This window comes from Momordica charantia (assembly GCF_013281855.1).
Source record: "Momordica charantia cultivar OHB3-1 chromosome 9 unlocalized genomic scaffold, Mcharantia_2.0 BLBB01000009.1, whole genome shotgun sequence".
Classification (NCBI taxonomy): domain Eukaryota; kingdom Viridiplantae; phylum Streptophyta; class Magnoliopsida; order Cucurbitales; family Cucurbitaceae; genus Momordica; species Momordica charantia.
In genome coordinates this window covers 2,246,992-2,270,997 of record NW_028275167.1, presented here as the reverse complement: position 1 = coordinate 2,270,997, position 24,006 = coordinate 2,246,992, and the positions used below count along the sequence as shown (strand labels likewise).

At 34.6% G+C, this 24,006-nt stretch overlaps 3 protein-coding genes across 10 annotated transcripts; all 3 read left to right on the top strand.

Annotated features, from left to right (window-relative positions):
- Positions 1-171: 171 nt before the first annotated feature.
- On the top strand, positions 172-11,045 carry LOC111016894 (putative protein phosphatase 2C 6). Of its 7 annotated transcripts, none has more exons than XR_002602233.2 (7): positions 172-1,160; positions 1,264-1,552; positions 4,358-4,645; positions 5,353-5,458; positions 6,126-6,467; positions 6,903-7,094; positions 8,519-8,770. XR_002602233.2 is itself a non-coding variant. In XM_088116851.1 (6 exons), exons 3-6 carry the CDS (start codon positions 1,268-1,270, stop codon positions 6,446-6,448), a joined length of 1,002 nt encoding a protein of 333 aa, XP_087972977.1. In that variant the 5' UTR covers positions 174-777; positions 977-1,160; positions 1,264-1,267; the 3' UTR covers positions 6,449-6,753. The 7 variants fall into 7 exon arrangements, 4 of the variants coding, with proteins under 4 accessions (XP_087972977.1, XP_087972976.1, XP_087972978.1 ...); XR_015787008.1 differs by lacking the exon at positions 8,519-8,770 and adding an exon at positions 11,028-11,045 and having other exon boundaries at positions 173-1,160; positions 6,126-6,487; XR_002602230.2 differs by having other exon boundaries at positions 173-1,160; positions 6,126-6,487.
- Positions 11,046-15,122: 4,077 nt separating this feature from the next.
- Positions 15,123-17,560, top strand: AHP4 (HPT phosphotransmitter 4). Its single transcript, XM_022292485.2, has 6 exons — positions 15,123-15,546; positions 15,968-16,098; positions 16,192-16,260; positions 16,426-16,497; positions 17,166-17,238; positions 17,334-17,560. The coding sequence occupies exons 1-6, from the start codon at positions 15,487-15,489 to the stop codon at positions 17,379-17,381; spliced, it is 453 nt and encodes a 150-aa protein (XP_022148177.1). The 5' UTR covers positions 15,123-15,486; the 3' UTR covers positions 17,382-17,560.
- Positions 17,561-18,113: 553 nt separating this feature from the next.
- On the top strand, positions 18,114-23,749 carry ELF7 (hydroxyproline-rich glycoprotein family protein). Of its 2 annotated transcripts, none has more exons than XM_088118060.1 (12): positions 18,114-19,644; positions 20,046-20,114; positions 20,670-20,777; positions 20,869-21,049; positions 21,124-21,200; positions 21,307-21,426; positions 22,017-22,122; positions 22,312-22,398; positions 22,658-22,726; positions 22,815-22,886; positions 22,998-23,141; positions 23,213-23,749. In XM_088118060.1, exons 1-12 carry the CDS (start codon positions 18,686-18,688, stop codon positions 23,330-23,332), a joined length of 2,112 nt encoding a protein of 703 aa, XP_087974186.1. In that variant the 5' UTR covers positions 18,114-18,685; the 3' UTR covers positions 23,333-23,749. The 2 variants fall into 2 exon arrangements, with proteins under 2 accessions (XP_087974186.1, XP_022148278.2); XM_022292586.2 differs by having other exon boundaries at positions 18,115-19,644; positions 20,866-21,049.
- Positions 23,750-24,006: the final 257 nt, after the last annotated feature.

Genomic DNA, 24,006 nt, shown 5'->3' with positions numbered 1-24,006 from the left:
ATTGCTTGGCAGGTTGAAACACAAACGAAGCTGTGACCCAGTTGCAGCAGCCACAACCCTCACCCATTCAACAACAGCAGGGGAGAAATGGAAACTTTTTGCAGCCCTGCTCCAGCTATCCTTCTATAGCAAAACTGCGGTTAGGTTCATTTTTCTGCCAATCAATTTTGGATTAATTGTTTGTTGTTCAGACACTCTCCTTTGTGCTCTGGTATGAACATTTAGGCTTGAATGGATATTGGATTTAGAGCATCATTGAAGTAAGAAACATTGGAATAAGAGTAGATTTCATTCTGTACGAATACAGAGCCCATTGATTTTTTGCCTATGAATAGTAAATATGGCAAGGAAGACGATTGTGCTGTTTTCTTTTACAAAAGTCGAAAGAATATTCAAGTGGTGAAATCTAAACCGTCCACATTCTTTCCGTTTCACTTTCTTTTCTGGATCTTATATCATATCTCCAACAATTAAGACCTTGACAGCTAAGCGTGATGAAGAACTGCATAATTTGTATTTCTTGGGGTGGGTTGAATATTGATATTGTCAGACGTTTCATGGAAATTTATTACCTTTTTCCTTTTTAACGCCACGAGACTTGTCATGACCAACTTTAGAAATTAGACCTAAAGCGACCCTCACACAAGCACACCTTCCGCCACTTGTACTCTGCGCTGGTACCTTCCTTACATAAAGGTGGCAGCCCCTCAAAAGGCAAGCTCCTTACTTGTACACCTGTAGTAGTTCCTTTTGTTTCTTCTTAGTTCAATAATGGAGGTCGGTGGAGATTCAAACCTCTAACTTTTCGGATAGGTTTACAGAATATAGTTACATATTTCTTTTCGCCATTTTATGTTAATTAAGCATTTTGATTCAGTAAATGTGTTTTTCTATTCATCCGAGTATTTAGTTGCTTTTTCAGCTTTTGTTGGAGTGTGACTACTCTCGAAATATCTGTCTTCCAATATTGAGCCAGGTTTTACCAAATGACCAGAAGCCACGCCACATGGAACTGGGATTTTGATTCAGAGAAAAATATGCATAATCCTATGGACGATGTGTCGTAATAGGACTGGAATTTTGGAACAGCTTCAATATTGAATTGCTTTCGATTCCGGTTTTTGCAACTCCTGGCCATGCAACGTCGAGGAGCTTGCCATGTATGTTCATCCGTCCTTCCACGCGTTGGTGCTGCAATAACCCCTTCTCCACAGTTTCCCCAGCATCCTCTTGACTCATCTCTCTAACTTTGTGTCGTTTCAGTTATATGATGTCTGATTCTTCTGCTGCCTTCAAAACTCAAGTGCTTATGACCAACGACTCCGGTGAGGCAGCTGAAAGGACTGCCACTCGTGGGAATGACGGTGGCTCGATGGAGATTTCGTGGGGTTTTGATTTGGACAAGGGGCGTAGAGCTGCAATGGAAGATGCCATTGCCATTGCTCCACACTTCCTGCCCCCTGTAGGAGGATGGAAAGATGGCGGCTCGTCCAAGGAAGAGGATTCTCCGGTTCATTATTTTGGCTTGTTCGATGGTCACGGAGGTTCTCAGGTACTAGTTTTGTTATCTTGAACGAATATTTTTAGTTCAATAAATTGTGGGGTGGTCGAGGTTTAAAATAGTAACAAGTGTCTTGTCCAGTTAGCTATATATTTAGTCGTATGAATGGATTTGCAGGATACTTTTTAAGATAAAATTGGGATGATTGGATAAGTTTATCATATTATATCTCTGTTCGTGAGGTATCACTTGGTTCAAATTCTAATGAGTTGAATCCATATGAATTTAGTTGGTGCAGGTGTTATAGTTAAATGATTTCGAGTTAGAATTATTTGTTCTTTTTTTTATTTAGAGTTTATTTGAGTTGAATTGAAACCATCCAAATTTATTAATTTAAAAATACGTATTTCGCTTATATTATTGTTTTCTTCGTGTGACCTTATCTTTTAAATTTAAATTGCAGATTTGGTCTCGTTTAGTATCAATACGATATCTATCCTCCTTGACTTGTCAAAAAAGTGGAATCAGATTTTTCATCCTTGTGACGGGTCTGTAGTTCATTGAATAAAGTGCTTATTAAAAATAATAATAGTAATAATATATATACATATAGAGGGCAACTCTGGTTTAGTTAAACTCATTGGAAACCAACTAACTATGTTAGGCAAACTCATTGGCATAAATATCACAGAAGAGTTATGATGGCTGATGTTTTGACTAAATTGAAATTCTTTTACTATATATATATATTTTTTAAAGGAAATTCTTTTAATTTAATTTCATTCCATCATTTTATTATATTTTCAATGATTCTAAAAGTCAACTCATTAATGAATTTTTTTTCTCATAAAATCAAATATGACGATAAATTGCTATTTTTAACTAAACTGTGTGAAGTCCCATTACTAAAAAAAAGTCAATAAATATAATATTTTCTCCCATTTGATATTTGGGACTCAATTTTATATTTCTTTGAAATTTGAGTTTTTAATTATACCTAATTGAATTGAGTATCTCTAAAGGGAAACCCATTAAATGGTACACGATTTTACTGGTCTCTCCCGAAACAAATGTCTGCACGCAACTGCAAATCTTGATGGCTTTCACTTTACAACTACACACCACCTATCATCAACAATAAAACAACGATACCATTAAAAAAATTAAAAAGGAAAAAGAAAAAGCTCCCAATAAGATCCCCGAATGTGATCTCTGAGCTAATGTTGTTGGGAAAATTTTTAGTATTAAGGGAGTATAATAGTATTTTTATTGACTACTATGTCAATGTCATATTAAAATTTATACGGGTCAACCAATATCAATATTAAAAATTATTTATAAAGGTAAAATTAGGGTGGAATAAAGAAAATAGGTGTTTAAGTATTACTGAAAATTTGTTTCTAATAAATTTTAATAAAGAAAAATGCATCTGCATATAACTTTTTGGTCACCTTTTTTTTTTTTTTTGGACGGGGAGAGAAATAGGATCCATTTGGGGTCATCTTTAAAATGGGCCTGGCTAGGCTAGATCCAACCGACGTGTCGATTTTGGGGGCATGGTGTCGTGCTCTCGTGAAAAATCGAAAGGATGTAGGGGCAAAATGGTCATTTCGTTAATTAATATTGCGCGCTCTGCCGAACGGAAAAGCGAGCGAAAGCACGTAAAAAAAGAAGGCGAATTGGCGGGTCTGGAAGAAGAAGACGACGGGTGCGTTCGCTCCTGATATCACCTTCGAGTTCGAGCTCCGTTTGGATCTCTGTATGATGGTTTTGTTTTCATTTTATACCCTCAAAATATTCGTATCGTGTTGCTAATTCGGAATCGCGAATGGATTGAGGTATTTCCTCCTTGTTTTGATAGGTTGCGTTTTCTTTGCTCTTAATGTTATGTATGAAGAATTTTGGCTTCTCCTCTTTTTGTGGTTGTTTTACTTCGGTGTTCCTCCATTTTTCTCTTTGAATGTTGTTGCGAGCTTTCTTCATTTGGCTTCTTGCTCTTTCGTTTGCGGGGATTTCCCATTATCCAACTCGATGAGTGCTTTCGAGAACTCTCGGGAGGAGGAAAAGAACGTTATATAGATTTGATGATAGAATGCAAGTGGAAACGTGAAGAATTTAACAGAGGCTATATGCTTAGCATTTTCTCTAAACTACTTGACGAGGAGAGTAGTCCATGCGTTTGTTGCCGGTTTTGTTAGGAGGTCGTTGTATGTACGGTTCAGTTGAGGAAGCGGTTTTGTGGAAGCTTCATTGATGACCTATGGTTTGCTTTGTGACCGCACTTGAGATAATGCTAGCATTGTGATTCGTTTCAATTTAAGATTGTAGAAGGAAATCAGTTTGTTGTACTTGTGGTGTAAAGGAAATGTACTTAAGAGTCTCTTAGGCGTTTGATCATAAACAACCGCCAGAGGTTCATGACTTAAAATGAGTATTTAAGTTGCATACCTTAAAATTATAAATTGTCAGATTACAATAATGTTTGTTGACCATGAAACAAGATCCTCCAAAAGGAGGTACTCTTCTTTTTTCGTTTCATTAGTTTTGCTATTTTGAATGAAGAACCATTATTTTACTGTGGCTAGTCCCGCTTGATACCATGTAGATGGAAATTATGCTATTTTATTCATGTGTTTAGGAACGGGTTTCCCAATAGAATCCCAAATGTAGGAGTACTTCGATATTTTATATGGAGTTAGTACATATGATATGTTTCAGCAGATAGTAGAAACTACTAAATCTATGGTCAATCTTTTCGTATTCTTTCATTTTTCTCCATCAAAGCTTTGTTTTCCATAAAAAAAAAAAAAAAAAAATCTATGACCAATCCCCTCTGTTTCTTAATGGTGATTTCAGGTGAGTACATATTGTTCAAAGAAGTTCCACGAATTACTAGCAGAAGAGTGGGTTAGAGGAGGTGGTTCTGACAACAGTCAGAATGGGCGGTGGGAAAAGGCACTGACAAGGTCTTATGAGAGGGTAGATGATGCCTTCAAGGACAAAACTCTTGCACCATATTCGGCTGGATCGACAGCTTTGATTGTTCTTCTGTCAGCATGTCAGATAATTGTTGCCAATTGTGGTGATTCTAGAGCTTTGCTTTGTCGTGGGAGTAAAGCCATCCCACTGACGGCTGACCACAAGGTTCTATTAGAATTCTTAATCTGTCTCGCTTTATGTTGCTAAAATTTTATAGTTAGCCACAATAATTAACACGACTTCATTATTAGATTAAAATTTTCCTTGGACTGTTTACTAGAAATTTCAATCAGCATTTTATATATGTACATGTACACAATGTGCATTATCTATCATTAGATTTTATTTCTTCCATTTATCTCTCTTCCATGGAATGGATAGGTCGGGGTTGGATTTTAGATGATGAAGGTGGTCATAGGGTTCAACGGGCTTACTTGTTACTAACTGTTTTGCTATATATATTCTGTAGGCATTTTTGCTATCTTTGACATGGTCATACCTAATTGAGTCATTACCTCATTTCTAAAATTGGAAGGTGAGAGTAATGTCTGCAGCATTGGAAGAATCAGATTGTATATGAACTGGGTATATCAGATTATGTTTATTTTTCATTAGAGTTTCATTTTTTGATTGTACATATAGAAATTAGACCATGGAGATTCTTGATTTTTGTATCATATTCCAGATTATGGCTGCCAAATGCGTTAGCTCCTAAATCAATATTTTCTAAATTGTGGCTGAGCCTTTATTTAAGTTATACGTTATAATCTGCATGTTCAGATAAATTAAAGACGAGTCATATGTATGATTTGGCTGCACAAATTTGCATATGTTAACAATACGGTTCTCATATTTTCCCCTTTCTGATGCAGATTAGTAGGCCTGATGAATATGATAGACTTGTTAAGGGAGGAGCAAGAATCCTGTTTCTGGGCTGCCCTAGGGTCGAAGGAGTACTGTCTATGACTAGAGCAATAGGTTTCCTCTGACCCACTTCTTCCTTTTTTTCCTTTGTTGGTGGGGGGTTGTATCTAATTATGTGGTTGTATTCATTTTTTGACACTCGAAAATTTGCTCTCATGTTCATCAAATTGTAAGGCACTCCGCTAAGTTATGCTCATTAGCAAATTGGTTCATCGTTGCTCTGATGCATATTGTTGGAGAGTCAAGTTAGTAATGTGTTATCATCCATAAGCTTGAGCAAGAGCATTAAACTAGCTTGGCAAAAATAGGTTATGTTGCCCTGTCAAGTTTTCTTTACCATTTTAATGTTTTCCGTTCTTGCCAAACGAAATCATCATTCACTAAGCTCATCTCCTTGTACTGATATAGTTTCACCTTCGTTTTTATTGTTTGAGAGTCAAGTTAGTAATGTGTTATCATTCATAAGCTTCTGAGCAAGAGAATTTAAACTAGCTTGGCAAAAATAGGTTATGTTGTCCTGTCAAGTTTTCTTTACCATTGTAATGTTTTCTGTTCTTGCTAAACGAAATCATTGTTCACTAAGCTTATCTCCTCTCCTCATACTCATATAGTTTCTCTCGCGTTTTTATTGTTTGAAGTTATCAAATTTTGCAATTACTTATTTTTATTGTGGCGACTTCCACCATTCTAATTTCTAATTTCGAACATGTTTCTGCTTCAGGTGATCATTACTTAAAACCATGGGTTATATCTGAACCAGAGGTTACATTTATGTCAAGGACTGAAGAAGACGAGTGTTTGATTTTGGCAAGTGATGGAGTATGGGATGTCTTGTCTAATGATGATGTGATGAAGATGGCTTGCAGCATACTGAGGAGGAAACGCAGGAAGTTGGCGTTAGGAGGAATTCATAATGCAATTTGTCCGGCACAATATGTTGCAAATAAAATCCGCAAGGTAGCCAGTCATTTGAGTGGTGACAATATCTCAGTCATTGTAGTTGACCTGAAGCACCAAATGAAGGAGCTGCAACATAAGGGGTGAAAGCAGTATCACCATACAGGTTGGCTGGGCAGAAGCACGGTGATCCTTTCTAGAAACTGGACTTGGACTTGTGCTGTAGTTAAATAATTGTACAAATCCCTTCAGCGCCTTTACCCTATCTAATCTAGTTTGTTAGAGAGGCTTGCTGTGTATTTTTATATACGTAATTCCAACCTTGTATTCTATTTTTGCATGCAATTATGTATCAACCTCACCCAAGTTCCTTTCACCTTTGAAACTCCTTTCATCTTAAATTAATTTGCGGTTTTGAATGAAATAATTTTAAAGCTCTTTGCAATACAGAACATGTATGCAGTGGTGCGTGTGTAGCTAATCAATGTACGTATACATGTGATGCTTCATCATAGTTTTTAGTTATTGGGTGTTAAAAGTTTTTTGTCCATCTTTGGATCAACTTGATGAATAGGTAGTACTTAGATTGTTTCTTTTTTAGGTTACTACGAGGACTCGTATGGGCTTATTTGGATAACACTTTGGTGAATGGAGCAAAAGCTACACATAGTGGAGATGCTGCTTCCAATAATTTCATATTTCCAAGGAACGGATTCTTATGAGGATGAACAGAATTGATGCTGCAACAGAAGGAATATCTGCGTAAAGCTCATTGAGAAAAGCAACCGTAAAGGTAAGCTTCTATATGATTGCAACCAACACGCATAAGTTTGGATTATTCTCAATGAACACATTCTCGATTAGGAAAGGTACAATGGGATTCTCTTTTTCGTTATCTCCGCTCACCTGAGAAGGCCCATTAAGCAACTAATCCTCTGAGGTGGCAAAGTTAATGCTTTTTTTAATCAGGAAAATAGCATCAAAGCCAGATTTTTTTTATTATATTTGTTCCTTCCTTCTCGTATACTTAATGCAAGCTTGATGTCTCTGATTCACTTTTTGAGTTACAATTCAACTTTCATGAACTTATTTACTCATTGCAAAATGAGTAAATAAGTTCATAGTGTTCCCAAAAAAATCTTTTTGAATATTTTCCCCTATTGTTCAATTGTTTTTAGTTTGGAAGACTTGTTTAGGAATATAATTTTTAGTTTCGTGTTTTTATTTGTTTCTTATAATAGCTTTTTAATACAGTACGTTTCTATGAGTATGTGTATTTAAGAAATATTTTATGGTTAATAATATATGGAAGAACCTGTATCAGTGTTTTTTTTTTCTCCTGGAACCTGTTTTCAGAAACCACTTTTCCCGAGAAAGAATAGTTATTTGTTTTCGTAAATTAAATGTTGGAGCGTATCATATTTCAATTGAGATTGTTGTTAACATAAGTTGAATTTTCATTTATCATGTTAATATTTTATCTCATGCAGCTCCCGAAATTGTTCTCTTTCCTTCTTTTTTGTAAAATATAATTTTAAGAAAAGAAAACAGCAGCAATGTTTCTCCTGCATCATCTCTCACGTCTCTTTCTGACTGGGTGATTGAGAATTTTCAAACCCTTTCCGAAAGATCTGGTACATAAAAAGAGAGATTTGAGAGAGAGAGAGTTAAGTAGTTGATTTGTAAGCCGTTGAATGTTTATAAGTTGCATGATTTTTAAATTGGACGATGATTATAATCAAAATATAAAGTTGAAAGCTGAGATTAGGAGATGAAATTGGAAATCCATCACTTTGGGTCACACGACGTTCATTAGCTTCTTGATGTTCATTAATGGGGATGGTCCAATGATTTTCTTGTGGGAGGATGGTTGGGTGGGGGTAGTCCCCTTTTCTTCCATTCGTTAGGTACCTTTCTCTGCCTATCAGAAGTCTTCTAATGTTTCTTTGATGCTTTCTGTAATGGATGAGTTTTGCCCTGCTTGGAGTTTAGGGACGTTCCTTTCTGTCTTGTGATCCTTATGGAGTGTTTTATACTCGTTCTCTCTTCCTCTTTGACTTTTTTAAGGTCAGATTTTTCGCCATACAAATTTTTCAATTTAAGATTTACACCATTGATCTTAAAGATAATTTTCTTTTCTTCTGGTGCCTTAGTGGTGCAACTTTTGTAGGATTGTCTAAGGGAATCTGAAGCATGTTTTGTGGGGGTGTTGTGCAGGGATGATTTGGGATAGTATCTTGGAGTGCATGAAGAGGTGTTGTTTCATCCTCCCTTCCAAGATAGGGATAGCTCATTAGTGTGCAAATGTTTAACTTGGGAGAAATAGGAAAGTGTTCAGATGTGGGGATAGTTCTTGGAGGTATGTGCCTTACTTAGGCTCAGTGTTGTTCGGTATTTGGTATTTGTAACTCAGAAGTTTACCGATTATCCTTTCTCACCATTGTTATTAATTGGACTGATTATCTTTTATATCTTACTCTTATTTACTAGTTTTATTTTGGTAAGTTTTGTAATGATCTTTTTTAGGCTAAATTACAAAAAAAATACTCATGAGCTTTATCATTTGTTTAAAAAATATCTCTATTTTTTTCAAAAGTTTCAATACTACCCTTAAACTTTCATTAAAGTTTCAAAAATATACTTTGAGTAAATATCCATTAATGTTTTGAACAAAAAGTAGATGTGGCAATCAACGGCCCATTTTATCATAAAAGTCTTCTTCCCCATTGTCAAAAAACTTTGCTTCTTTATTGTATATCCAATTTTGTCCTTTAATTTCCTTTTTAAAAACAATAGCTTCTTCCACATTTCCTTTCTTTTGAGACTTAATTCAAGCAAGCTTTCAGTTAACTGCCATGTCCTTTTAGATTTTGCCATGTCAAATTTTTGTTCAAAATATTAACGGGTATTTTTTGAAAAGTTATTTTTGAAACCATTATGAAAGGTGGAACTTTTAAAAGGATGTACATCGTTTCAGATTTTGACATGCCATTTTTTTGTTCAAAATATTAAGAGGTGTTTCGTGAAAATGTATTTTTGAAACCTTTATTAAAGGTCAAGTTTTTGACACAAATGACAAAGTTCAAGAATTTTTTTTTTCTGGTAATTTAGATATATATATTTTTTAAATTGGAGGTTTTTTTTTTCCTTTTCATTTTTTTATATAATTTTATTTCCCTTGTTTTTTTTTTCTTTTGGAAGCTGGCTTTTCATAAAATTTTAAAATAAAGAACCGAAAAACATTTATTCGGAGTATTTTACAACTTCTCCCTTTTTTTTCCCCACAAGAATTACTATACCTTTTTGAGGATCATGCTTATTGTATCTTTTAGTCATAAAAAACTTTTGACACAAAACTAGATAGTCTCAGATTTGTATGCGCGTTTTTATACTTTATAAACCTTTTTCTTAACGACTTGAATGAACAACCCTAATGATGGATTATACAAGGAAGATATTGATGACTGTCCAGGGTGAGATTCTTATGGACATAGGAGGGACAGTGATAGGAAAAGAGAATCACAATCTATGCCGCCAGAAAAGGGAAAAAAACACATAGCCTTATTCTGATCCCACTTCACCCTAGCTAGCTTTTTCCTGTTAACTCTTTTAACAAAGCAATTGATGTGACCAAGCATTTGAGAGAGAGAGAGATTGTGTGTAGCTCAGCTGCAAGGGAGCACTGCAAAAACATCTTTCTGCTATATGCAATTCTTATCTCACTTGGCATATATGGCAGAGGAATGTTAAGGTGGAATCTCTTCCCCTAAACACTTGACATTTTCCGCTTTTTAACATTACATCTGTCTAGTAATACAGGTAAGTGAAGGAAGAGAGTAAAAGACATGACAAGGACATTTGCCTGCTGAACGTACAGAGCTTCTCATGTCAAACATTGGTGGGATTTCTTCTGTCTTTAGGGATCATTTTTCTCCATTTTGCTCAACTTATTGATTCTCCCCTTCATGGTGATGCGTGCTCCTCGACCCATATTAATTATTCTCCACTCACTATCTCTTAACTTTTCACTAAATCCTCCCATTCCATTAAATATCTCTGTTCTAATTCTTGTTTGTTATTACTTGATGAAATTGTTTGCATAAGCTTGATATTATTTTTTTCAAGAAAAAGAATGTCGCTTAATCGATTGTTTATTAATGGAAAAATCTGTTTCTTTCAAATATTTATTGCAGGTCTATTTTGAGAACTACCGAATTTTGTACCGATATTTCCTTTATGTATACATATCCAGACACCTAATGCTGCAGCCTCCAATTATTTAAAGATACATATTTATGATTTACACATCATTTTTTATACTTGGTTTGTAGCATGATATATAGACTGATTTTACAAGATGCAGTGAATTAATAGTTGATAAGATAGATATTCTGATTATTAACATTGGCAATTAGTAACTAATTGGCTGGGCTCTTGGCTTACTCCATAAGGATTATTAATTTGAAGTATCACAACCTTCATAAGGATACTTATCTGGACAGAAATCGAGTTGGCTCAGCTTAATTTTAGATGGAAAAAAGAAAATAGTCAAACCAAAAACACAAGAGTGGACCAAAACAAACTATTGAAAGAAAGGACTTAACAGACATACTAACCCAATGGCATCTACCAAAGTTGACTCAATTTAACTGAATTTAAATTTAGTATTTGAAAAGGTGGCCGCTACAATAATTAGATTTTCTTTGGTTTTATTTTTTGTTTTCAGGTTTTCAAGGCATGGATTTGTCACTTTCAGTCAACATGTGCCCAAGTTGATGCTTTATCATGGTAATTTTTCCTAACTTTTAATTTAGATGAAAATGTTATTCGTGTCATTAAGTCTTAAAATATTATCTAGATAAAAAAAATGCGGTCTTATGGAACAGTGAGCCATACCCATATTTAGCTCATTGTTTTAATTAGCACGAGGTTTTGGATTTTGGGATTCTGTTTTTAGCATGAAGTTGGAAAGTTTGGAAGATTTCGTTACCATAACCTAAATTTGTATAATCTATATAATTAGCTAACTCATAGCTTAAGATAAGTAAACTAATATATTAAATATAAATTTGACTTCTTTTAACTTTAAATTATATAAAATTCCATCCTTATGTTTGATAATATATAGATGTATAGATGGAAAGTTTTATGGTAAAAGAGGGAGCTTACAATATGAGATTGAAGAAGTATGGTAATGGCTTCATTCTTCTTTAGTGTCTTATAGTTAGAGCTTCAGTGAAGTCTTTCTCTAAGTGACACTCCATCTCCGAGAGGTCCTCATGAGTTATAAGTCCACGGCAATAACAACGTAGACAGTAAAATTTATTACCTTTCATTCTCTTTGGAATTCTAATATTTTTTACATTTTTGCATTGAGTGCAAAATTCAAGCCTTGGTATTAATAAAAGCTATATTTTTTATATCCCGAATGTTTATATCTTACTTCGTTTCTTAAATGTTTATATTTTAGTCTCAAGATTTCAAATAATTCTATTTTAATCTCAAGATTCCGACTGTTATGTTTTATGTCATGCATAACAAAAAACTATACAAGCTCTTGTCTTTATATTTTATATTTTCTTTTCTAACTATTTAATGGAAACTTTGATTTGTTTTGGAATCTATTCTAGATAGCTTTAAATACTTTGTTCATGTTTGTGTAGATATCTGTGCATCAGGTAACAAAAAGTTTTCAAATAGTAAAAAAAAAAAAGAAAAAAAAGAGGTTTTAAAATTAAAGTTTTTTGAAAAATGATTTGTGAAAGACTAATATGGGCTAAAATGATTTGTCATGTGCAGTTCATTGTTTCATATGGACACATAAAAATTTAGGAATTAAAGTAGTATTTAAACCAGCTATCAAATTTGTTAATATAGAGTATATCATTACAATTTGTCTATTTATTATTATTATATTATGGGCATGAGTTTTATCATAACATAATATATATGCACATATCTTAATTCATTTGATTTCAGTAACTCCTTTCTTTCATTGCTGTCACGTTTTTTGAACCATTTTCTTGCAAATTTAAAATCTAAGGCTTTAACATATTCATTAATTTCGATATTTTTCACCCTCTTGGTAGTTGGTATGTCAATATTCATTTCCTTCATTTCTGCAAACTTCACCCAGGCCAATAGACAACAACTGGTTACCAATTCGAATAAATTAAGGTAATTATTCGAATTACGTAAAGTGGACGTATTCATTTTGGAAAGATTACAGAAGGAGAGAAATGATTGGCCAAAAGAAGTAAACAAAAGTGAATGATTCATGTTCTTCTTACCTTAGGTAGAAAATATCTAGAAAAGTCGAGTATAGATTGGAATGGTAACAGTGAGATGATTTTTTCTTTTATTGGAATTGGTGGTGCATATATATGGCATGGACACTTGGGGTGGGATAAATTCTTTGTCTAGTACGAATACAAACTTTATATTATTATTTAGGTGCTTCGGAATAGGACAAATTAAATTTTGTTTTTAAGTATCGTAAACGTGTTATTCTTTATAGAATAGTTTTTAACTTGAAAGAAATCTGGAAAAGAATTAAAAAAAAAAAAAAACCTAAGCTATGAACAGAAGAAATAAGAACAAACTTAGTAACCTATGAACATGGTAGGAATTTTTTTAAACATTGTTTTCTGAAATAGTTCACAAAAGTTGTTTCATAGGAAATACATCCAAATACCAATTTAATCATTCTTTATTTTCTGCCAAATTACTCTGGTAATATTACTTTAACGAGTAATATGCTTGCTTCTTCATCAAGCTTATGAGTAAGGATATAGGAAAGCAAAAGAACTTGATGTCTCTTTACATCACATCTAGATTATTTTATTTTATGTATATATCTTTTGAAATCCATTGTCATTGTAGCTCAGAATTTATTTTAACATGTATTAGTTTTTCCGTACAATTTCCGTTAGAGAAATGATTGTTATGAGATTTAAAATAAAATTATATTTTTTAAAGATGACCTCATCTTAAATAATTAAGGGCGTGTTAGGAATTCAATGAAAAATAGAGTTGTATTCTTTGTTTTCAGTGTTTTCAAATGTGTAGCAAATTTGAAAATTGAATCTCAATTTAAAAAATTATTTTTTTAGTACAGCTTAAAAATTTGTTTAAAGTGTGCTTTACCAATATATATATTTATAACTAGTAGTAGTTATCAACTAAATATTTAATTCAATCTAAATAATATTAATTAATTTATTTAACTTTTTTTATTACAAGATTTTGATAATTATTATTTTACAATATTATATAATTTATATTATATTATATTATATTTTATATATTTTAATTTTAACAAAAATTAAATAAATTTATAACATGAAATAATATATTTATTAAAATTTTTATATTTTCTTAATGTAATTTTGCATTTTAAAGTTTCAAATTCAAAATTTAAAAACTTTGAAAATATAAAAATGTTGTTTTCATAATTTTAACCGTTAGGATCTTAGAATCAGAAAATAGTTATAGTTTTAAAAAATAAGTCCATCAAATGTTGCCAAACGCATATTAAAAAAATAAACAGAATTCTAGGCCAGAGATACTATCTAGGAATACCCATTGTCATCGATACTCAAACATACTTACAGCTTATCAACATATACACAAATATAATTGGTTTTTTTTTTAATTCACTGTTATTGTTTTCCAACCAAAAAAAACTATCAGGTCAAACCCCAATTGTTTTATATCTTGTTCAGAGCAATGTTTTTACTCGTACTATTACTTGACGAGATAGTGTTCGGTCTAGCTTCCGATCAATAATAGAGTTAGTGTGAAATTTACTGGAGTAGTTTTGTTTTTTCTCGTTTATGAAATATGTGGTTCTTCTTTTACTATTTGTTTGATTTAATTGCATTATATTATTGACTTTCTTACTGATGTTCTTGTTGCTTTATTAGTAGGTCTCTTTATTTCTTTAGAGCTTTTATCAAGCGGTACAATTCTTCTTTTTACTTTTACAATATACATAACTTTTGCACCAAAAAAGAAAAAAACAAAATTAACAGTTCAATTAAAGCGTGAATGCAATTCAATTCATAATAGGGCAATATTATTACATCATCAAGAATATTTCTAGAAGAGAAAGGAATTCTCTTATTTGGAAATTGGAATTAGGCACCCAAAAATCGTTTTGTCAATGTCAGAAAAATCCTTATCAATGATTAGAAGGGCGACAAAGGTGAGTGAATTGGCTACAGCGGTACACAAAAATTCTCTTGTCTTTTCTTTTGCCCATTTATATGCTGCTTTTGGCGACCTACAGTCCCACAACAGGAGGGGCACCCTTCACGGTTGGAGCTCAGAAGAAGGAGATGAAACAAAGAACTCGCCTATGAATGACTTCATAGGATTTATAGATCATTATTTGCCTTTGGAATCAAAAATACATTTTATTTTCTTCGATCTGTATAAATATTAACTCAGATAAATTTTCAAGCAGGTTATAAAACAACAATAATTTCTTCACTGTTATAGTATTTTTGGATTTTTTTTTTCTTTTATGTGAAAGATGTCTTTAACTAATTAAAAAAAAAATTAGTAGAGTTTGGCTAACTATAAAGGAATGGAAAAAGTACATAACTGATATATAAATTTCGTTATTTGGAAAAATACTATCGTGAAAGACACTCCTAATAAATGCAATATATAGATAGTAGTTTTTCCCAATCTATAGCAATAGCATAATTCTAAAAGGAAACTTTTTAACTTCTTTGAGTATTTTTGTAGAATATGCATACAGGCTAGCAAGCTGCGCAGATCAGGATTATATATAGAATTTTGGTATCGTATTTATATCATATTATATTATACTTTTTTTTTCTGTTTTGTATTTATTCTTGTGGAAGAATCATATTGCCGAGATCTATAATTTTAACCCTTATAGTTTTAATTGGATGCTCAACAGTTTCTTTTGCTCTCACTCAGTCACTCCTTTTCCAGAGCAGTCTGGTCCACACAACACATACTTACATGCATTGTCAGCTTCTGTTCCCTTTTGACACAGTTACCCCAACTCTCTTTTCCCCCATTATATAAACCTCCTTCCAACCCTCTTCACTGGGGTGTATAGCTCAACCGGGTTCAAGTATTTGTTTCCTTTCTTGGTTTCAATTACCTCATATTAGCTTGATTTTCCCCTGTAATTTTCACCTCCTGAAATGGAGAAAACCCAGTTGCGTAGGCAGCTTGCCAGCATCAGGCAATCCCTCTTTGATCAGGTAATCATGTTCACAGTCCCGGCAGAAAATCTAATATCCTTTCTCACACATGTTTGAAAATGGTTACGAATATATTAAATTTATCAGAGTCTATCAGCCTAAGTTTTAGTAATTTAACGAGGTATTAGAGTAGGAATTCATGAGTTTCAAAGTCATTCAAGTGTTAGGCCTCGTGTTAATATTTTTTGGACTTGAAGAAGAGTGTAAAGAATATATTGAAGGGATTAAATTTATTCTAAGGTTTAAGATATATAATCGGTTTAGTTTGGTGTTTGAACAATAATTTTGAAAATGAGTACTCATTTGACATTTTTTGTGTGTTAGTGTATCAAATGCTTTGTTCTGGATTTCCATTCCATTCGAAGTAAGTACTATTCTGTAAGTGGAGATTTGACATCAAATTTGGCTGGCCATTTTGCAGGGATTTCTTGATGAACAGTTTGTGCAGTTGGAGGAACTGCAAGATGATGCTAACCCAAACTTTGTAGAGGAAATTGTTACATTGTACTACAGGGACTCGTCCAGACTGATCCTTAACATAGAACAAGCACTGTATGCATTTTTCTCTTCTAATTTATTTCTTCTGCTGTCTACCAAATCTCAACTTTATCTCTTAATTTATCTTCTAAATTTTCATAAATGCAGACAGAAGAGCCCTCTTGACTTCAACAAGTTGGATGCCCTTATGCACCAGTTTAAAGGAAGTAGCTCAAGGTATATAACCCACCATTAATATTTGAACTGTAGAAATAATTTTCCTTCAAAAAAACCAGGAGTTTTCAAAAGAAATAAAATGTGAAAGAGGGCCGGGTAGTTAGCCATGGAGTATATACTCTGATCACTGTTGAAAATATTCATGTTCTTTTGTAATGGGTGCAGTATTGGAGCCAAAAAGGTGAAAGCTGAGTGCACGCAATTGAGGGAATATTGCAAGGCAGGAAGTGGAGAAGGGTAAATATCCTATCATACATATCTTTCTTCTTATTCCCCTCGCATATCATGGTTTTTCATTCACATCAACGTGGACGGCTGAGATTGATCGAACATGAACTGATCCCTTCCCTGCTCTTCCATTTTATTATACATATATTTATAATCTTTTTTCTTGAAATATCAGTTCAAATAATCATAGTGGAAAGTTAAGAGATGTATAGTTCAGTTTTGCATGCATGCAATGGATTGGATACAATGACATTAGAAAGTGAATATTATTATTAAATCATGCATTCTATATCACTTTATTATATGAAGAAAAAGCACCAACTTTTTGAAACATTTTGAAGTTGGGTTAGTAGTGTTTCTCTCTGTTGTCTCATATTTAGTTTAAGATGGTTTTTCAATATTTTGAGGGAACTTCGCCTAATCTAATTAAAAGTACTTAATGAAAAAAAAAAGAAAAAAAAAAGACTCAATCCACAACTTTTTATAAGGGTTTATCAAAAAATATTATTCTCAAAGGTTATATCAAGAACTTTTGAGAAAATTGTTGGATTGATATCAGCCATATAGGATTATCTCACTCTATCATCGTTGGTTAATTATTTACTAAAAGTGGAATTTTCCTTTTTAGAAGGGTTAATTGATATAGTTTATTTATTTATTTATGTGGTGAAAAACAGATGCTTGAGGACATTCCAACAGCTGAAGAAAGAATATACAACTCTGAAAAAGAAGCTTGAAGCCTATTTTCAGGTTCTTATATAAAGCTCCATTTTTTTGTTTCCTTGGTTACTTTTCAATATAATCTGTATGGTATGGTAACATTGAACTTTTTGCGGTCTAATCAGCTCGCAAGACAGGCTGGGCCCACTGAATCTGCTTGTCGGCCCAAGTAATCATACGTGGATGACGAATGGAGGACAAAGCTGATGTGGCGAGATGTGATTGGATCTTTATATGTTTCATAAATTATGTAAGCTCCAATTATGGATTGGAGCAGCCTTTGGCGCTATAGGTCGCTTTTGTTTTGTTTTTGCTCATGAATGCAATTTAAATGGAAGTTTTGGTTCCTTTATGACGATTGTTTGGGCCTTGGGTCTTTAACTTACCACTGTCGGTCCGGTCATTCATTTTGGGCCAGTCCAAATCGCATAAGCCCAAAGAGAAGAGATGCATTGTATGTTAAAGTTAAAAGCATTCAAGTGGAAACATTAGCCTTTTAAATAAATGCATGGAAATATTAGAAGCATCAACACAAAAAGAGATTCTAACTATTTAAGTTGACAGTGTAAGGTTCGAATGTACTCTAAATTGGATGTTTATTAGGTTTGAAACTTTTAAAACAAATTACCAATCCAAACCTAATTCAATTCAATTCAACGATAAATGGTACCTCTCCATTTGTTGATTTAAAAAAAAAAATTCAAAGACATTTGATTCAATATTTTTATGGTGGAGATTTAAACCCTCCACAAACAACCTCCCAAAAAATGTTAAAAAAAAATACTAAAATAGTTTTATAAATGTTAGCAAGTGTGAATAAAATTTTCTTTTGAAAAATTGACAATAAGATTATAACATAACTGAAAATTAGGAAAAAATGAAATATCCGACGAAAAAAGATTGAAAAAAAAAAAAAGAATCGACGAAATGCTGCGCTCAGAAAACGCCGTGACGTAACAGAAAAGTGGGAGATCCACGAAGGCCGCCCTCGCCCTCCCCTGCGCTGTGCCTGCGTTTGCTTGGGAACCAAAGTTCTTTCCACTACTTCTTCCCCTCAATTCCCCCAACCACTTCCATTTCTCTCTCTCTTAAACCTTTCTTCTTTGATCTTCTATCAATTCCTGGTTCCCCCTCGTCTCTACTTTTTTCTTCAGCTAGGGTTTTATTGCTCATCGATTCAGATTGCAAGCTTCGAGGTGGTGAATTCGCCTTCATCTTCTCGGGACTCGGGTTTCTTTTTCTTGGAAACTAGTATTTGCATTGGCAGTATCACTACCTGGATTGATCCTTTTTGTTGTGTTCGTTCTGTTCTCCTCCTCTCTCTCTCTAACTTCTAGATGCGTTGATAGGGTTTTGGAGATTTCGCGTTGGAGGGTTTTGATGATCGCCCGGGATATCTGAGTGAAATTGTACTTTGTGATTTCGCGATTTTGTTTCTTCCAGGGTTCTGTTTGATCGGCTTTTCGGGGAGATAGCCATGGCTTCTTACAGGCCATATCCTCCACAATCGTCCTTCGGTCCTTCGCCAGGTCTAAATCCGATTCCGCCACCGCCAGCGCAAGCAGCTCCCGTTCCAACGCAGCAGCGAGGAGGTAGTAGTCAATATAATCAGAATTGGGGTGGTTATGGCGGTGACGGGTCTGTGCCTCCAGCTCCATCTTCCTCGTATCCTCAAAATTACAACCAAGCTAATTACCACCAGCAGCAGCATTATGGTCCGCCGAGAACCCAACACCCTCCACCACCTCCTCCTCCTCACCAATCGTATCCTTATGCACCGCAGCCGCCGCCACCGCCGCCACCCGATTCTTCCTATCCTCCGCCTCCACCACCGCCAGCTCCTTCGGGTCCCCAACCTCATCTTTACTATCCTCCTTCACAGTATTCCCAGAGTAATCAAAATCAGCAGTCCGTACAGTCAATGCAGCCACCACCTCCGCCCTCGTCTCCACCACCAAACTCTTCAATTCCGCCGCCCCCACCCCCAAATTCTCCGCCACCTTCATCGGCGCCTCAACCAAGAGCGGAGGGTGCAAACATGGGAGCACACGAGCGTGATAAAGGGATTTCAAAGGATCCGTCATATGGCAGGCGTGAACGTGAAAATTCAAATCATGATAAACACCAGAGGCACCCTGGTCCCCCAATGCCTCCGAAGAAAGCAAACGGACCTTCAGGGAGAATTGAGACGGAGGATGAGAAAAGACTGAGGAAGAAGAGAGAATTCGAAAAGCAAAGGCAAGATGAGAGGCATAGACATCATATAAAAGAATCCCAAAACACAATTCTGCAGAAGACCCAGATGTTATCTACCGGGAAGGGGCATGGATCAATTGTGGGGTCCCGAATGGGGGAAAGGAGGGCCACTCCATTTCTTAGTGGTGAGAGGATAGAAAATAGGTTGAAGAAGCCAACAACATTTTTGTGCAAGTTGAAGTGAGTATGTTAATATGTATCGTTGTTATGATCTGGTCTTAAGTCGTAGTGAAATTTTGGCTATAAATTGATGTCTACTAAGGTTTCTTTGGATGAGTAAATTAGCGGAATTCTCAGTCACCGTTTATTGTTGTATTATTATTTTTGCTATCTTCTTATCCTTGTGCTGAGGAAGGCAATTTAATAACTCTTAAGCACATCGTCCTTCTCTTAGGGGTTTGTGGGTTCAGTTATTTTTAGTTTCAATGCATTGATTAATGTCCCCAGTAATGTTTTTTTTTTCTTTTTCGAAGAAATAATATTCCATGCTTCTCTTGTGGATGGTTCATTGATTCTCTTTTTTTCTTGTTTTTCTTTTTTTCATTTCTGATACTCTACTTTGACTTCCATGTGATTAAAAGATTCCGGAATGAGCTTCCAGATACAAGTGCACAGCCGAAACTCATGTCATTGCGGAAAGATAAAGATTAGTACGTAATCTCTTGTTTTCCCTCCAAAATTCGAATAGATTTACAGCTTTTGGTTTGTTGATGTTTGGGGGGCTTTTCTTTCACCCCTTCATCTTGACTCATTTTTCTGGTTAAACTGTTATGCGGTTAGGACAGATCTACAATTATATAATGTAGCATAAATACTATCCTCATTTTGATACTGAGCAACAAATGAAAAAAGGTGGATATTAAGTGAAACAAGTAGAGTAATTCTTTAATAAGGCTGGATTGAGGAAGGTATGTAATAGCACCTAATTGTGATACTGAGTACTCATAACTAGCTAAAATTTGATTTCTGTGCTTTTAGACGTACACCTTGCTAGAGTCAATCTCATGAAGCGGGGTTTGGCTTCTATGCAACTTTCTCATAAATTGTATGAAAGTAGTTGGAGCTGCCACTCTGTGTTTAGGTTGTTTCCATGTAGAATTATGAAATTTCTTGGTCCTACAGCGCTTCTTATCTTTTACTATCATACAAATAGGTTTGACTTGAGTAACATGAGGTGGCATCTTCTATTTTTTGGGTTGTTGCAGCTATACAAAATATACAATCACATCGCTAGAGAAAATGTACAAACCTCAGCTTTACGTTGAGCCAGATCTTGGAATACCTCTCGATTTGCTTGACCTCAGTGTATACAAGTATGGACCATATAATATATTTTCTTTAAAAACTGACTGTTATTTGTATGGTATGATTCTAATTCTTCTCTATGTATATGTTAAATAGCCCCCCTCCTAGTTCTAGAATGTCCCTTGCTCCTGAAGATGAGGAATTATTACGTGATGATGTGTTGACAACTCCAGTTAAAAAAGATGGTATAAAAAGAAAAGAACGTCCTACTGATAAAGGGGTTGCCTGGCTTGTTAAGACACAGTACATCTCTCCTCTTAGCATTGAATCCGCAAAACAGGTATCTAATATTCAGGTTCTTTAATACACGTAATTTTGTAGTTATGTTGGTGCTGACAAGGATTGCATCTGCAGTCTTTGACTGAAAAACAAGCAAAAGAGCTTCGAGAAATGAAGGGAGGGCGTAATATTCTTGAGAACCTCAATAGTAGGTTTGTCTTTTTTAACTCTCAGCAGATTAAAAATTGATTTTAACACAGCAATATTGTCCTTGGACAATTTTTTTTTTCTCTCGCTGAATGAGCTTTATATTTCCAGGGAAAGGCAAATTAAGGAAATTGAGGCGTCGTTTGAGGCATGCAAGTCACGCCCTGTTCATGCAACTAATAAGAATTTATATCCTGTAGAGGTTTTACCTCTTCTGCCTGATTTTGATAGGTACAAAATAATTAAATCCTTGATTGTGGTCCAATTTGGTAAATAAAATAATTAAATCGTAGTGTTTTAGTGAAAAAAAAAATTGTGCCAACTTCTGTGCAAGGCTGATGGCATTGAAATTAGGTTACATTTTTTTTTTCTATTTTCGTGTATTCCCTAGACTCACTCCTCAAAAGTTCATCTGCTTGTAGATTGCCGATTTATTTATATCCTTTATGCTTCTATTTTTATGTTGCTTATGCTTCATAGAAAAAAAAATGTTGCTTATACCTCTTCCGTCGTGATCTATGATATTTGAGGTGTCTATTTGATTGCATTCAATTATATAATCTCAATCTTTTCATTTGGTGTTTCACGTGTTGATAATATATTATTTGTCATTTGATATTATGTAATTCAGAACGTTTGGTTAACAGTCTTACATCATCTTATATGTACTGGAATTTTAGTAATTTTGATATTCCAATGATTTGTATCAATTGGAGGAATCATTTGCAACTCTTTGGTTTCGGAGGCAGTGTGCCTTGTATATATTTCACTTATCAACGAAGTTGTTTCTCATTAAAAAAAATATAATGTTATTGCATCAGGTATGATGATCCATTTGTTGTGGTGGCGTTTGATAGTGCTCCCACGGCTGATTCAGAGACTTTCAACAAGTTAGACCAATCCATCCGCGATGCTCATGAATCGCAGGTCAGTTCTTGAGGTTATTGCTACTACAACAATATTGTGGTAGTTTTGAAAAGGCCATCGGTCGATTAACGAACATATCAACATTATTCCAAAGAGTAGAGAAACAACTATTTGGTGCAGAAATGACTTTTTTAACCTGCAGTAAGAAATAGTTAGTTACTTCTAACTATATTTCTTGATCCCTACCAGGCGATAATGAAAAGCTATATGGCAACAGGCTCAGACCCAACAAAACCTGAGAAATTTCTGGCGTACATGGTTCCTTCTCCAGATGAGGTTCGTCAGTGCACTATAAATTTTAATAATTGCCATTGGAAGTATAGTTTTCTGTTATTCTTATCCAAAAGTCAAAACCAAATATAGTCATTGATTCTTATTCCCCTTCCCTAATCAAAAAACAAAATGAAAATGCTGAACATATAGTGTAACCTACCGGGGCAACCTCTCCTGTTTAGTTATTCCTGCCTCTGGCGAAAACAAAACAAATATCAATCCTAAGTGAAACAAGTTCATGTTATCCTCTTGTTTTGCGCAGCTGTCCAAGGATATGTATGATGAACAAGAAGACGTTTCATTTTCCTGGGTTCGTGAGTACCATTGGGATGTAAGTGCAAGGATTTTAAATTCACATACAACATTAAGTTAGACTTTTTACTACACATTAGGTGAGGTTTCTGATTACACTTATGCAGGTACGAGGAGATAATGTGGATGATCCCACGACATATCTCGTTTCGTTTGATGATGCAGAAGCTCGTTATGTGGTATTCATCTGTCTTGCATCTCTTTATAATCCATCAGCACTCATGTATGCATGCAAGACTTTTCCTTGGTTTAGATATTTACTCCACCACCTGTTCAAATTTCAATTGCAGCCACTTCCTACAAAGCTTGTTCTGAGAAAAAAGAGGGCTAAAGAAGGGAGATCAACCGATGAGGTTGAACATTTTCCTGCACCTTCGAGAGTGACTGTAAGGAGGAGACCAACAGTAGCTACTTTGGAAGTGAAGGATCCAGGGGTATAGATTAATACAAAGTTTGATTAATCCCTATTGCTGTGTCTGGCAAATTTTAACACTGCCGCTTTCAGGTTTACTCGAATTCGGAAAGGGGATCTGATATTGAACATGGTCTTGGAAGATCACATAAACATGATAGACACCAAGATATGGATCAATACAGTGGAGCTGAAGACGAGTTGTCTGATTGATTAGTTCATGTTTTGCCTCAGCCAAAGATTATCTTCCTGATGCAAACGCAGCCATCTGGCAGAAATTCTCCCAAATTTTTTTAAAACCACCGGATGATTATGGTATTGTGTTGAGTGTGTACGTTACATGTCTATCACCACACAAACTAAAGTCTTTGTATGCAATCTTGAATATTTCTAATTTAATCTGTATAGTTTCTCTCTTGGACATGGCAAAGAAAAAAGTGAAATCTGAAAAAGGGAATCGCATCAGATCCTCCCTCCCTCCCATTTTTCTAGTAAAATTGATGTAATGATCTCTAAGATGATTCTTTTAGATGGGCAGACAATTCTCTCGTGGATGGGCACTGTACACGTGTCTTGGATAATAAATTGGTGAAAGTTGAACTCTACTTTATAATAGACGAGTATTTTCAATTTTCTTCCTCTGATGCGTGATTGCATTGCACAGGTACTTCGTAATAAATCTCTCTATCTACTTGCGAGTTTGTGACAGAAAAATTATCAGATTGCTTAAGCTGTTAAGCATCTTCTCTCTTCAGTTTGGAGTATGATATTAAAGTATAGACAAATCAATCTTTGTTGGGTTTGCACATTTCAAAGTTCTTCGAATTATCGTTGCACTCGGCTTAATATCCTACATGTGTAACGTGTAACCTATACCGACTTTTGCT